This window comes from Lemur catta, chromosome 3 (genome assembly GCF_020740605.2).
Source record: "Lemur catta isolate mLemCat1 chromosome 3, mLemCat1.pri, whole genome shotgun sequence".
In the NCBI taxonomy this organism is placed as follows: Eukaryota; Metazoa; Chordata; class Mammalia; order Primates; family Lemuridae; genus Lemur; species Lemur catta.
The window spans coordinates 17475921-17491957 of record NC_059130.1 but is presented as its reverse complement, the minus strand read 5'-3'; the positions used below and the strand labels follow the sequence as shown (position 1 = coordinate 17491957).

Sequence of the window (16037 nt, the reverse complement as noted above, 5' to 3'; positions counted from 1 at the left end):
GTATTTATTTTAGGATTTTTGTATCAATATTCATCAGGGATATTGGTCTGTAGTTTTCTGTGTCTTTGTCTGGTTCAGGGTAATGAAACTGAATGAGTTTGGTGTGTCCCCTTCTCTTCTATTCTTTGGAAGAGTTTGAGAAGGATTGGTGTTAAATGTTTGGGAGAATTCTCCACTGAAGCCATCTGGTCTTGGGCTTTTCTTTGTTGGGAGGTTTTTGATTACTGCTTCAATCTCCTCACTAGTTATAGGTCTGTTCAGATTTTTTTATTTCTTCATCATTCAGTCTTGCTAGATTTATGGTTCTATTTTATTTTTATTTTATTTTTTATTTGTTGTTTTTGAGACAGAGTCTCGCTCTGGTGCCCAGGCTAGAGTGCCGTGGTGTCAGCCTAGCTCACAGCAATCTCAAACTCCCAGGCTCAAGCAATCCTTCTGCCTTAGCCTCCCGAGTAGCTGGGACTACAGGCATGCTCCACCATGCCCGGCTAATTTTTTCTATATATATTTTTAGTCATCCAGCTAATTTCTTTCTATTTTTAGTAGAGATCGGGGTCTCACTCTTGCTCAGGCTGGTCTCGACCTCCTGACCTCGCGCAATCCTCCTGCCTCGGCCTCCCAGAGTACTAGGATTACAGGCATGAGCCACCGCAACCGGCCCTCTTTCATTTCTAATTTTAGAATTTAAGTCTTTTTTTTCTTAGTCTAGCTAAGAGTTTTTCAATTTTATTGACCTTTTCAAAAAACCAATTCCTGGTTTTGATGATTTTTTTTTTTTTTTTTTTTTTTTTTTTGAGACAGAGTCTCACTCTGTTGCCCGGGCTAGAATGCTGTGGCGTCAGGCTAGCTCACAGCAACCTCAAACTCCTGGGCTCAAGCAATCCTACTGCCTCTGCCTCCCAAGTAGATGGGACTACAGGCATGTGCCACCATGCCCGGCTAATTTTTTCTATATATTTTTAGTTGTCTGGTTACTGTCTTTCTATTTTTTAGTAGAGATGGGGTCTCGCTCTTGCTCAGGCTAGTCTGGAACTCCTGACCTCCAGTGATCCTCCCGCCTTGGCCTCCCAGAGTGCTAGGATTACAGGCGTGAGCCACCGCACCCAGCCTGATGATTTTTAAAGTTGTTTTTCTGTTCTCTATTCAATGTATCTCTGTTCTAGTTTTTATTATTTCCTTCCTTCTGCTGACTTTGTGTTTTGTTTGTTCTTTTCTAATCCTTAAGGTATAAGATTAGGTTGTTGATTTGGTATTTTTCTTCTTTTTTAATATGAGTGTTTATTGCTATAAACTTCCCTCTTAGTACTGCTTTCACTGCATCCTATAAATTTTGGTAGGCTGTATCTTTGTTTTATTTGTCTCCAGATATTTTTAAAATTCTCTTATGATTTCTCCTTTGACCCACTAATTTTTTTAAGAGCACACTGTCTAATTGCCACATATTTGCACATTTTCCTGTTTTCCTTCTGTTATTAATTTTAGTTTCATTCCATTATGGTCAAAGAAGATACTTTTTATAATTTAAATTTTAAATTTGTTAAGACTTGTTTTGTGGCCTAACATGGTTTACCGTGGGGAACGTACCATGTACAATGGATAAGAATGTATATTCTGCTGCTATTGGGTAGAATGTTCTCTGTATGTTTGTTAGGTCCATTTCATCTATAGTGTTGTTCAAGCCCTCTGTTTCCTCATTGATCTTTTGCAGGTTCTATTCAATTTTCTTTTATTTCTGACAGGTATCCATTGTATGGATGTACCAAAATTTGATTATCTATTCACCAATGAGGGGCATTTGGGCTCTTTCCAAATTTGAGCTATTATAAATAAAGCTGTTATGTAATTTACAAGTCTTTGGGTAGACATATATTTAAATTTATGTGGAGTTAATACCTAGGAGTGAAATTGCTGGGCCATATGATAAGTGTATGTTTAACTTTATAAGAGAATGCCACATTAGTTTCCAAAGTAAATGTACCACTTTGCATTCCCACCAGCAATACATGAGAGCTGCAGTTTATTTACGTCAGTATTTCTATGTAGGAATTCTTTTCTAAAGTTTCTCAGGAAATTCACTTTTTCTAAATCTTAAGAAAAATCAATTAATAGAGAAAATGAGAAAAAAAGTATTGTAATTCTCCTGCGTGAGTTCAAGCTTAACAATTTGACATAGACACATTACTGGCTTAAAAGAAATCAACTGGTATCAACTGAAAGCAAAAGAAGGAAACACTGAAAAGTAGTATCAAATGTTAAGGTCTATCACCTAAGTGTCTGTCAACAGATGAATAGATAAAGAAAATGTGGTACATATACACGATGGAATATTATTCAGCCACGAAAACAAATGAAATCCTGTCATTTGCAATAACATGGATGGAATTGGAGAACATTATGTTAAATGAAATAAGCCAAGCACAGAAAGACAAATCTCGCATGTTCTCATTCATATGTGGGGGCTAAATATTAAAATAATTTATTTTATGGAGACAGAAGAATGATGGCTACCTGAAGCTGGGAAGGGAAGCAGGGAGGGGAGGACAAAGTGGGGATAGTTAATAGGCACAAAAATATGATTAGATAATTAGATAGAATGAACAACATTTGATAGCACAACAAAGTGACTATAGTCAACAATAAGCTGTGGTATAATATAAAATAACTTACAAGAGTGGAATTAGAATGTTCCTAACAGAAAGAAATGATAAATGTTTGAGGCAATGGATATCCCAATTATCCTGATTTGATTATTACACATTATATGCCTGTGTCAAAACAGCACATGTACACTATAAATATATACAACTATTATGTACCTGTAATAATTAAAAATAAAATTTTTTTTAAAATAAAAAATGTTAAGGTTGATCAGATAAAGACAAATACCACATTTTCTCATAAGTAGGAGCTAAATTATGTATACACATGAAAGCAGAGTGTGGAATGACGTATGATGGAGACGGGAGGGTTGGTGGGGGTGAGGGTGGGGGTGGGGGTGGGTGGATGGTGGGAAGTTGCTTGGTGGGTACAATGTGAGTTGCTCCAATGATGGATGCACTGAGGGCTCTGACTTCACCACAATGCAATATACCATTGTAGCAAAAACTCCACTTGTACCCCATAAATATAAACAAATTTTTAAAAAATTAAAAACAAACAAACAAAAATGTTAAGGTTGACATCTCCAGGAACCAGGACAGACACATGTTAGAGAACAGCAGTCATAACATGCTCAAGTCAGTCTTACTTGCAGCTATTCCCATAAGTGTGTGCTCAAGGTCCTACCTGCTAGTGGTGGGTCTTTCTTACAAATACAATACTAATAAGATTATATGTGTATTATACTTTGTATAAATCCTATGAGTGTGTTCCAAGAAATAACAAGTTCGGAGGCCAAGTCAGTCCTTAAATTGGCAGTTTCAACACATGACTCTGTGTAATGCTATTAACCATGCTGAGAGATCTGAATGTTAGGTTATTTGAACACTATCCAATAATATTCTCTAGCATTTTCCACTGTTTGAGTATTTGCCCTGAGCTTCAGTGCTTTGTAAATGCTTTAACAAAAGAAATGCAAAGAGAAGAAGTGAACGCTGTCCTAAACACTCCAACATGAAATCAGAAACTGATCTAAAGATCTCAAATAAAAGCAATATAGATTTCAATGGCAAACCAAAATCAGGAGCAGATAAAATATTTTTATCATTAAAAAAGAAAACAAGATATGATGCAAAATACATCATAACGCCCAATTTGAAGACACTTTTGGACACACTTGCTATACTGATGAATATCAATGCAAAATGAAATAGTTTTTCCTATGTCTGGAATATCTGTCACCAAACAAAGATCAAAACCATCAGAAAATGCAATTGATACTTTTTGCTTTAATATTTCATTTTAGGAATGAAAAATTCAAATATTAAACATGTGTATGATTATTTTTCAAAGTTTTACATGATTTTTATTTGGCATTTATTTTGTATTAATGTTTCCCTCTTTTAAGACTTTCTATTATCAAATGTCTGTATAAAGTAGAGATCACTTAAAAATGGCATTAAAATATTATATTAGCGCATAATAATAATAAGCCATCATTATTGCCATAACAGTCAAGTGCAGCAATTATTTAGGCTCTCAATATACGAGGTTCATTGGCACTTCTTCACAATCAACCGCAGGCGATACTGTGATTTGTGATCCTACAGCTTGTCATGAATTACAAGCACCGGAAGAAACTTGGCACTGCGTTCAAGACCAAGAACACAACCAAAATCAATCTTGAAATCCCTTCTTGAAGAGTCTGTCTCTCGGGACTACTACCAGTACCAATTCTGTACCAGTCAGGATCCAGACAGGAGGGAGAATCCACATGGAAACTTGAACACGGAAGGTTTACCATACAGAATTATTAACTATTTACAGGGAATTAACTAATTGGGAATAAAAGAGAACTCTAAAGAGTATCACCCTAGAGCTGAGGGAGAATACCCAAGTAAGGAACAAACCTGAAAGGGAAGGAGCCTCTCAAAGTCTGGCATTCAGATCTCATCAAAGAGGTTGTGGTAAAAGCCCACTGGATAGTGGAGAATTTTGCTGGGTCGTAGCTGGTTCATACTCAATGGGTTAAAGCTGGCAGGCACAGAACTGTCTGGGGTACCAATGAAATTTGCCAGCAAGTTGCCTTTGGTGTGGTGGATGGTTTTGTTTATTTGCTTGTTTAACAGAAAACCAGCTAAGACACAGACTGGACTTGCCAGAAACCCACAGGAAAATTGGTTTGCAAGGGATGTTGCTGAAATCTGGGGGAATAGCTGGGGTGTCCATAGAACTCACCAGGAAACTGCTAGGAAGTCAGCTGGTACATTGGTGATACTGATGAAGCCACCTATAAGCGTGTTGTTGAACTTGCTGCTGGGAAGCTTCCCACAGCTGTGCCACTAAACTTGCCACTGGACACTGACTGCTAGGGTACTGCTGAAACTTGCTGGGTGTCTTTTTGCATAGCAGGAGCAAAAAGAAAAGACACACTGGAACCAGGAAAAGAAGTCTCTTCTTTCTCCAGTATCCTTCCTATTCCCTCTACTGACAAAGCTTAAAAGTGTGCCAGTGGACAGGAGAGAAATGTTACAGTATAACAAGTAGGCCAAAAAGAGCAGATTTAAAGTCAAGAGGCAATGAGTGAAAAACAGCGGACTAGTTTTCTGAGAGATTCTATTATGAAGGGAAGTTAAGTTTTGTCAAATGATTTTTCTGTTATCAGTTGAGACGATCATTTGGTTTTTCTTTTCTAGTCTAATATTACATTAATTTTCAAATGTTATACAAACCTTGCGAACCCCACTTGGTTGTAATGTATTGTCCTTTTTTATATTCCTATATTTTGATTTGCTAAAATATTATTAAGGATTTTTTTTTTTTTTTTTTTTTTTTTGAGAAAAGGTCTTGCTCTGTTGCCAGACTGGAGTGCAATGGTGATTACATACAGCTCATTGTAACCTCAACTCCTGGGCTCAAGGGATCTTCCTGCCTCAGCCTCCCAAGTAGCTGGGATTATAGGTGCATGCCACCATGCCTGGCTGGTAATTTCTGTCTTCTAAGGAATTTCTCCAGTTCTTGTACTATTTCTGTACTATGTTATTGAGTTTATTGGCATAAAGTTGAGAATAGTCCTCATTATACACTTAAAATCTGTAGGATTTTTAGTGATGCCACCTCTATTATTCTTGATATTGTTAATTTGTGTTTTTTCTCTTTATTCCTAAGCAGCCTAGCTAGAAGTTTATCAATTTTATTGATTTCAAAGAACCAGCTTTGGGTTTCATTGATTTTCTCTATTTTCTATTTCATTGATTTCTGATCTCATCTTTATTATTAATATCTCCTTCCTTCTGCTTAATTTGGGGTTACTTTGTTCTTCTTTTTTCAGGTTCTTAAGGTTGAAGTTTAGATTATTGACTTGAGATCTTTATTATTTTCTAATACGAGCATACCATAAGTTTCCACCTAAACACTACTTTAGCCAGATCCTACAAATTTTTATATATTTATGTTTGGTATGTTTTGATATATTCACATATGTGATATTTTGTAATTTCCCTTGTGATTTATTCCTTCACTCACAGGTTATTTAGGCATGTGCTATTTAATTTCTAAATTTCTTTCTGTGAATAATTTCTAATTCAATTACATTATGGCCAGATATTATTTAAATCATCTTAAATTTATTGAGTCTTGTTTTATGGTCCAGAATATGTTCTATATTTGTAAATGTTTCACATACACCAGAAAGAATGTGTATTCTGCTGCTTTTGGGTGGCATGTTCTAATAAATAGCAATTAGGTCAAATTGGTTCAAAGGGCTGTTCGTGTCTTCTATCACCTTACTCATTTTTTATTTCTTTATTCTCCTTTCATTTTTGAAGGATATTTTTGTTGTATACAGAAATACAGGTTGACATTTTTTTACTTTTAGCATGTTAAAGATGTCATTTGATGTACTCTGGCTTGTACTGTTTCTGTGGATAAGTCTACAGTCATTCTTTGTTCCCTTGCATGTAATGTATCTTCCTCCCGTCTGCCTTTTGCATTTTTTTTCTTAAAAAATTATTTCATTATTTTATTTTTGAGAGACAGGGGTCTTAGTATGTTACTCAAGCTAGACCTGAATTCCTGGGCTCAAGAGATGCTCCCCGCCTCAGCCTCCTGAGTGGCTAGGACTACAGGTGTGCACCACCACACCCGGCAGCATTTTGTTTTTATCACTGGTTTTCAGCAATTAGATTATGATGAACTCTGGTGTGGTTTTCTTTTTGTTTCTTCTGCTCGGGGTCTGCTGAGCTTCTTAGACATGTGGGTTTATAGTTTTCATCAAATTTGCAAAACTGGCCGGGCGCGGTGGCTCACGCCTGTAATCCTAGCACTCTGGGAGGCCGAGGCGGGTGGATCGCTAGAGGTCACGAGTTCGAGACCAGCCTGAGCAAGAGTGAGACCCTGTCTCTACTAAAAATAGAAATAAATTATCTGGCCAACTAAAAATATATATAGAAAAAATTAGCCGGGCATGGTGGCGCATGCCTGTAATCCCAGCTACCTGGGAGGCTGAGGCAGTAGGATCGCTTGAGCCTGGGAGCTTGAGGTTGCTGTGAGCTAGGCTGACGCCACGGCACTCACTCTAGCCCGGGCAGCAGAGTGAGACTCTGTCTCAAAAAAAAAAAAAAATTTGCAAAACTTTCAGCCACTATTTCTTTAAGTATTTTTTCTGCTTCCTCCACTTTGGCTTGATATTTTTCCATAGGGCAACATAAACAGATCATAGTCCTATTCTGCCTACGTTTCAATGTCTGAAAATAGCTGTTACATATATTTTGTCCCAATTTCTCAGTTTTAATGACAAGAGGCTAAAACCAGTTATGGTACTAGTACTCTATGGCAGAAGAAGAAATCTTTCTTTCAACCTCTCTTTTTTTGTTCAAAAAATTTTTACTTTTTCAGTCTTTTTCTTCACTGTGCTTCAGTTTGATTAGTTTGTATTGCTAGGTGTTAAAGTTCATGGATCTTTTCTTCTGCAGTTTCTAATCTGCTGTTAAGCCCGTCCAGTGAATTTTTTAAGTTACACTTAGTTCTTTCTTATGTTTTTCATTTTCTCTTCATTATATTGATGTTGTCCTTTAAATCCTCAAGAATATTTATAATAATTCTTAAATTCCTGGTATAATAACGCCATTATCTGTGTCATTTTTATTTCTTTTTTTCCATCAGCTGACTTCTCTTTGATTATGAGTCACATTTTCCTGGGTTTTTTGCATGTCTAGTAATTTTTCATTAGATGCTGGACATTGTAAATATTATGTTATTCAGTGTCTCCATTTTTTTGACTTCCTTTAAAGAGTCCTTCTTTCCTTTCCTTTCTTTCTTTGCTAGCCATCAAGTTGCATCCATATCTGTTTGATCCTTTTGGGGATTGCTAAATTAAGCTTGTTAAAGTGGGCCTAGAGGAGCTTAATCTATGACTATTTTAGCCCTACTAGTAAGGCAGGACTCTTCTGGGATTTCTCCACTCAGGCTGATTAGAACTCAAATGTCTCCCAGTCCTGTGTAAGCCCTACGAATTGTTAACCTTACAGCTCCTAAAGAGGTTTTTTTTCCTTTCTTTCGAGGCATGGTCTTACTCTGTCACCTATGCTGGAGTGCGGCAGTACAATCACAGCTCACTGCAGCCTTGAACTCCTGGGCTCAAGGGACCCTCCTGCCTCACCCTCCCAAGTGGCTAAGTACTACAGGCATGCACACCATGCCTGGCTAATTTTTCTCACTTTTTTTGTAGAGACGAGGTCTTGTTATGTCAAGCTGTCTTGAACTCCTGGCCTCAAGTGATCCTCCTGCCTCTGTCTCCCAAAATGCTGGGATTACAGACTTGAGCCACTGCACCCAGATCCAGAGAGTTCTTTGCTTGGCTTTGTGGATTATGATCCTACACATTCTTAGCTTAGTACTTCCCAACAGACTCAAGGGGGTGCCCTCACAGGTTGCTTGAACTCTTTTTCCTTATAGCTGTCTCCTCTCTAACGCTTGTACTTCAAATTCAAGATAGAATTTGAATTCTATCAGACTTCTTGAATTCAGATTTCTGTCCCCTCGACTCAGGGTCCAGAACCTGCATGGGCTCTCCCTTCCCATGCTGTGGTCCAGAAAATGCCGCTACGTAGAAAGTTTAGGAAATCATATGAATCCTTCGTGTGCAGTCTCCTTTTCTCTTCTCTCAGGGATCACAGTTCTTTTCAACCTACAGTCCAATATCGGACAACAGTAGAAACTTCTTTCTCTCTTTCTTTTTATTTTGTTGCTCAAATTGTGTCAGATTTCTGTAACCCCTTCCAAGTGGCTTCTATGTCCTTCTGTTATGTCCCTATAATTTTTAAAGCATTTATGTACTTCCTGGTACAATTAGATGATCCAAGCTTATGTTATCCTTTCCTTGCCCCAAATCTAGAATCAGAATTTTCTCCAAGGAGACCTGGAATCTTTCAGTAAAGAATGACATTTAGAGGCCAGATGTGTCCATTCAGTATGCTACCTACTACTGATGTGTCATTGTTTCTAGGTTCCTAGAGGGGTTTTTGGACACTTCAGTTTGTGGGTAAGTTAAGAAGTCCTGTTAAGATCTGAAAGGGCTGCAGCTGCTTGGACCCTATGAACTGAAACTAAATAAATTATAGCTTCTTTCTAGGACTAAACCTCATACCAAGGAAACTGCAAAACTGGGACAACAAAAGTAAATTTTTAAAAATCCTAGTAAAAGTGGCAGAGGGCAGTAAAGAAGGCAGAACTTAGAAAGTACAAGTACATATTTTTATTATCTTGCTTTAAAGGGAAGAGGAAGCTCTAGAGCTATGAAACTAAAAATGTTATATCGAGACACCCCATGCAGGAAATACAAAGTTACTTATAACGGAATGAAAATCAGATTGTTATCAAACTTTTCAAGAGTAACATTTTATGCCAGAAAACAATGAGATGATTGACTAATATATTTAAGATAGTCAAGGGAAAAATATGAGCCAAAAATTTCATATCCATCCAAATAAACTATTAAAGTATAAAGGTCACAAACTGCTAAGATGATTCTGTAAGTCTTAATCCTGGGAAATCTACTAGAGAACAAGCTTTAGACAACCACAATTATTAAAAAATAATAACACATTTAATGGTTAGATAAAATATGTATTTACCCACAGAATAAAGAATAAATGATGATTATAAAAGGGAGACTATACAGTCTAACATAATGGCTTGCTGCTTTGCCAATATACATATAGCTCAATTATCTAAGAAACAAAAACAAAAAAGCAGGGTAAGAATGAGGAAAGAATATGCAAAGTAGTATAAACTTACTGAGTACCTTATACTTTAGGGGAGTAAAGAGATATACTTCAAGTCAGATGGTAAAAAAGAGGGAGGGGAGGAAGAAGAAGAGATATTACTCATAGCAGGGACAAAAGCAAAAAAAGGGAGAAGGGGGAACATAGAGTATTATATACAGGCATAAAGATAACCATTAGAATAAAGATATAAGCCTTCCTAAAAACAGAGATCAAATAAAATAGACTACATATTGAAAGGCTTTTTACATAAAAGACTTATATATAGTAAAATAGAAAACATGACAGAACTGAGGCTAAAGGTACTGATCACATCAATAAATATAAAGAGAAACCTTGGCTATTGAGTAAAGTCTAGAACTATGTGTAAAACAAAGAGATTCAGAAACTTTAAAAATAAAAAGACAAAGATATATCAAGAAAATGCAAATTAAAAAGAAGGCAGGAGTTACAATCCTGAAATCTGACAATGTAAATTTATGGGAGGAAATCACAGATAAGGAGTTAGATTTAAAAATAAAAAATATTTTATATGATGCTAAGGAGTTTGAACTTTATCTTGCAGTCAATGGGAGTCTTTGAAGGACAAACTATATAGACAGACAAGAATAGATGTGCACTTTAAAGATGAACTGAACTGAAGTAACATGAGAGGCAGGAGATCCAGTTAGAATTGGGGGAGGGGATAAACATTGCCTGAGTGCCTGCTCCAGGCCAAGGGATTTACATACATGTTCTCATTTTAATTCTAGTGACAACTGTATGAGATGAGTCTTGCTATTCTCATTTTATATATGGAGATTCTGAGGCTTAGGAACATTAAGCAACTTGCCCAAGTAAAGCAGCTAGTAAGATGCTAGAGCCAAGATTTTGAACTTAGTTTTACTTAGATCTTTGCTACTACATAATGCTATTTGTCATTTAAAAAAAAGAAAAAAATATATAGTCCAAGCAAGAAACAGTGAGGGTTTAAGTAAGTGCAGAAGGATATATATTTAAAAACACAATTAGGAAGGCTTGGTGATAGACTAGATACAAGATTAAACAATAAGAAAAAGAAATCTAGGATTCCAGAACCATTATGAAAGCTAGTATCCACAAGGAGTTACAAACATGTTGAAAAGGGAAACAAAGCAGAATGTCCTTACATGTCCTTTTATTTTGCACTGCCTTTTATTCCTTCCCAGACTTGTACTAACTAAAGCCAAAACTTAAGCATGTATGATCTCTTGTTATGTGTTAAAAAAAAAAAAAACCATTAAACCATTACAGCAATAACCAGGTCTTCTGAAAACTACTAAGACTAGAATAGATCCATCAACATCTAGATAAAAATCCAAAATGGATTACAACAAAGAAGGCAAAGCAGGCTTCTTCTTTTTCTTTCTTTTTTTATTTGTTGGGGAAGGGGCAGATTTTAAAACTAGTAATATTCTAATAAAATAGTTGTTCTCAGTATACAAGGCATTGTGAGCTAAAAAGTCTTTTTACTGCATAGGCTTTAGAAATTGATTCAAACAAATAAAATCTAGTTAACATATAAGTATATATCCTTAAATTCTAGTCATCACTTTTCAAAAATCACAATTAGACTCTTCCAATTTTTCTACTTTTAAAAACAAAACCTCTAGGTCCTTTGAAAATTTTTCTCCTTATCCAATTTTTGTTTCATTCTTGTCCCCAGCTTAGTCTTCACAATTTCATATGAGTTACTCTATTGAGTTGTTTCCTTTTTTTTTTTTGAGTTATTTACAGATATTTTCTTAGTTAAGTAAGGACATTTCTCCCTCATTTCTTTTATTCATCACATACTTACATGGAATGGTTCTCAAGTAGAGATTATCTCTGATCACTTGCTGCAGTTTGTGGTCAACTGATCCCTTTTGAAACTGAAGACTCAGGTAATGTCGCAAATCTTTATTAATGACTTTGCCTACAAAGAAAACCACAGAAAACAAAACATAATTGTTAGATGTCCAGTTAAATATAGAAACTAGTGATTTAATATCCTTAAACCATTTAACTATAAATAGGAAAAAGAAATAAGAATATTTTACTAAAAAGAACATAACTAACACAAATTATTATTAATATTACAATTATTAAAATAAGTACTTGCAATATAATGTGGGTATAATTTTACATGGTAGGAGAGGGAGTAGATATAGGTCAGAGAATGTGACAAACATTCAAGGTAATTTCAGTCCCATGGCTTTAAGTATCACCTATATAATGATAACTTACAGATTTATATGTCTCATTCCCTGACCTACCTCCACCAAGCTCCAAATTCATCAAACTCATTCATATATTAATATATAGTAGATATATTTGGAAGTCAGATAAGCACCTCAAATTTCAGATAGTCAAAACAGCTTAATTCCACCCTCCCCCAATGTTTTCCTCTGCCCCATTTTCCCTGTCTTTAGAAAGCACCATTATCCTATAGAACAATCCCCAAATCTAGAAGTCATCTTCAATTTCTCCTTTTCACTTCTATCCCTTATATCCAATCCATTAGCAACTTTAGTTAGTTCTACCTCTAAAACACATTCCACTCTTCTCCACTTCCACTGTTACCACATTAATCTAAGCTACCATCATTTCTCATCTGGAATTCTGTAACAGCCTTCTAATCAGCATCCATTCTTGCATCCCTCCTGCCCCCACCACTCACACAGCAGCCAGGATAAGACTTAAAATATAAATCCAATAATTACTACTCTATTTAAAGCCTGCAATGACTTCTTGTTGCACCTGGAATAAAATCCAAACTCCCGTACAAGGCCTAGAAAGCCCTACATGTTCTGACCATCTCTGACCCTAACTTGTTCACTCTTCCCCCTCTCAAATTATGCTCCACGTATGCTTGGCCATCTTTCTCATCTTTGAAAAGGCCAAACCGGGCCCTACCTCAGGGTCTTCTACCTATCATTAGATCAAAAAAGCATTTTCTGTCTACTTGCCTCACTCCTAGATAAAATGTGAATAAATAAGAGAGTCAAAGATTTCCTATTATCTGTGAAGAAAATGGGAGATAAACAGGGAATATTAGGGCTCTCAAAATAAATATTAAGCAGAAAAATAGGGGAGTGCAGAAATGTGATAGCAGTCAATCTGTAGTAAGGGTTGAACTTAAAATGAAAATCAAAGCTGTCCAAACATTATTCATTAAACAAGACTTCAGATAATTAGAAAAGAACAATGCTAAGACAAAACTGATTACTGAATACGAAATGACTAGTTGAAGTACACTCTTCATTTTATTTGGAGCAACATGCTTACCACAAGCTTAGATAAACCAAATACTACAAATCAGTTCATTCTATTATTACACAATGTTATATTTCTTTTCACCTCTTTTGGTTTTTTCTTACATGTATAAATAATCATAACCTATGTAAGAAGGTGTTAATATAAGCAGGAAATCAGAGTTTAGAGATAACATTCAGACCCCAAACTAATAAACACAAATCAAGAGAAGTCCTTTTGCCTTGCCAAAAATAGATGCCAAGCAAAGGGGGGAAGCTTTGTGATTAAAGAAAATAAAGCTGAAAGATATTTTCAGGGATGAATATAGAAGAATCCCTGGTCCCATTAATCCAAGTCTAATTTAGATAAAATTATATTATTTCATTTTTTATTTATATCACAGTACTTGTCCATTATTAGGTAGAAGAAAAGCTTAATTTATAATCACACTATACAGACTCATTGCTTACTGAACAAAAATATACCCAATGAGTTAGGTATTTTAAAAATTAGGTAAAAGGTGTCTCAGATGCTTTGTAAATATTATACAAAGTTTTGGTGGATTGCTATATAGTTGCTTAAAAGTACTTTTTGATATTTGGGGGCATTTGGTTAGGGTTTTTGAATAGACAGAGAATTACTACTGTTTTTTCCCCATTTAAAAATAATATAGGCTCCAATATCCAAAAAACTGCCATACAATATATTTTTAGGAAAAGACTTAACTTGGATAAAAGATAATATATTTATAATTTAAAAAGGCAATCTGAATAAACACTTTTTTAAACTTAAGGTTTCCCTTTTTTTTCTTTTTCAATTTGAACCTTTAGTATACGATATGGTATAACTTTCAGAGATAACTATAATATGTTTAAAACCCAGGTTGGATTTTAATCTATAAAAATAACAGCCATTAAGTTAGAGATAAAGGACAAAGCTACAATATAATCATAAATCACAAATTACAACATGATGGGTCTCTTAAGAGAAAATGGTTAAAACAATTCAATTCTTATTTTAAGGGCTAATAAGATCTTAAGACTGAGAGGCCAGCTAAAGCAGAATAAGTAGTTAGACTTAAAGAATAACACCTACAATTATCAGGGCTGGAAATGTGCTGTTTTCACCCTCCACTTCTACTGGGATTCTGGATATAACACTGAGATGAACAGTTGTAAAGAAAAGAGGGAGGAACAATTTTATAAGTGTGATATTTTATTTAAAATGTGAAACTATCCAAAAAAAATCATCATACTTTTTTGAGGCTAGAGATAAAATATTATAAACATCAATGAAATATCAATTATGAAAGTTTAGTAAATTATGGGGTTGGCATTAAGATTAACAATTAATAATACATACGTTGGATATAGTAGTCATCATGGACTTCCTTTTCTCAAGAAACCAAAAGAACTTTTCTAAACAGGAAAGATTATGGTTCCCTCTTTGATATGATTCAAGGGAATTTTTATTTTATTTTTATTTTATTTTTTTGAGACAGAGTCTCACTCTGTTGCCCTGGCTAGAGTGTCGTGGCATCAGCCTAGCTCACAGCAACCTCAAACTCCTGGGCTCAAGCAATCCTCCTGCCTCAGCCTCCCGAGTAGCTGGGACTACATCATATAAATAAATTCAGGCACTCAAGTTTCAACATATAAATCCTTAGTCAAAAGTACTCATAACTACAAATCATACTTTCTGAATATATGCAAATTAATATTCACCACCAGTTTTCTTTGGGGAATCAGTGTATAAGGTAACTGGTTATTATTCTGATAAACCTTGTGGCATGCTGGCATGGGTGTGGCCATGCAAGTGGCTATAAATCAATCTAATTACCAATATTTCATCATCTTTTCCAAGAGGATAGTCAAGGAAATTTTGTTAACCACTTGGATAAAGTCAAGACACAACATGTCTTTACTATTTCCCAATCCAGTAGTAATTATAAAACTGAAAAAAAAAATCAGGGGTGCTTGGTATGTCTTGTTCTTACAAATTCACATTGATTCATGATGATCATCCCATTTTCTTCTAAATGCTTACAAAATTTTATTTTTTTATAATCTCTTCAAATTTTGCCACAGCTTAACTTATGACACTCAGCTTAAGTTTTCACAATACACATTACTCCTTTTTGGAAACTGGGATGTTTGTCTTTCTCCAGTCTCTTGGTACTTCCCATATTCTTGGTGACTTTGTAAAAAATACTGACAATAACCCTGAGATTATATCTGAGTCCCTTCCATTCCTGGGAGGTAATTCATTTAAGTCTTGAAAACTTAAATTCATTTAAAGTGAATGATACTTTTACTATTTTCTCATCTTTTGATTTAACTTCCCCTTTCAGACTGTTTGTTCTACCTTTTGCTCTTGGAAAAATAATTCTGCTATTTCAAAATTTTAGAAGCTAGTAAGAATAGTATAGGTCTGATTTCTGCCTGGAAATAGCTAACATTAAGAATACCTTTTTCAGACAGTAAGCCTACTTCTTCCCTCTTCTTGCTCTTACTCCAAATACAACCTAAAAGCTCTTTGTGCTCTCTGAAGCATCTTGGCTCCTTTTGAGCTTTGGCCTTTGAAAAGAAAATTCTAAAATGTTTATTTCTTAAAGTCTACTTAGGACTGTATAACTGAGTGATGATTATGCGCTCCTTTCATCTATTAATCATGCACATCCTTTGAGAAACCTGAGCTGCTCGGAGCATTCTATACACCCATAGAATTTCTTCACATAATTTTTCTTTTAGAAATCTCTAGCCTTGAGACTACACCTATGGATGCTATAAACTTTCAAAAACCTGTTATCCTCAAAGGCAAAAGATGGGCATAACCATGTCCCGGTTTTCTTCCTTACTATGATGTCTATAAGACAACTTGATAACTTTCCCCAATAAACTGTTC

The 16037-nt window shown here is 35.3% G+C and overlaps 1 protein-coding gene across 3 annotated transcripts in view; it reads right to left on the bottom strand.

Annotated features, from left to right (window-relative positions):
• MAGI3 (membrane associated guanylate kinase, WW and PDZ domain containing 3) overlaps positions 1-16037 on the bottom strand; it is a 228165-nt gene that overhangs the window by 84666 nt on the left and 127462 nt on the right. For all 3 annotated transcript variants that reach the window (XM_045546841.1, XM_045546840.1, XM_045546842.1), the window contains exon 2: positions 11698-11814. In XM_045546841.1, the coding sequence (XP_045402797.1) occupies positions 11698-11814 (117 nt within the window). The remainder of the gene's footprint in view (positions 1-11697; positions 11815-16037) is intronic.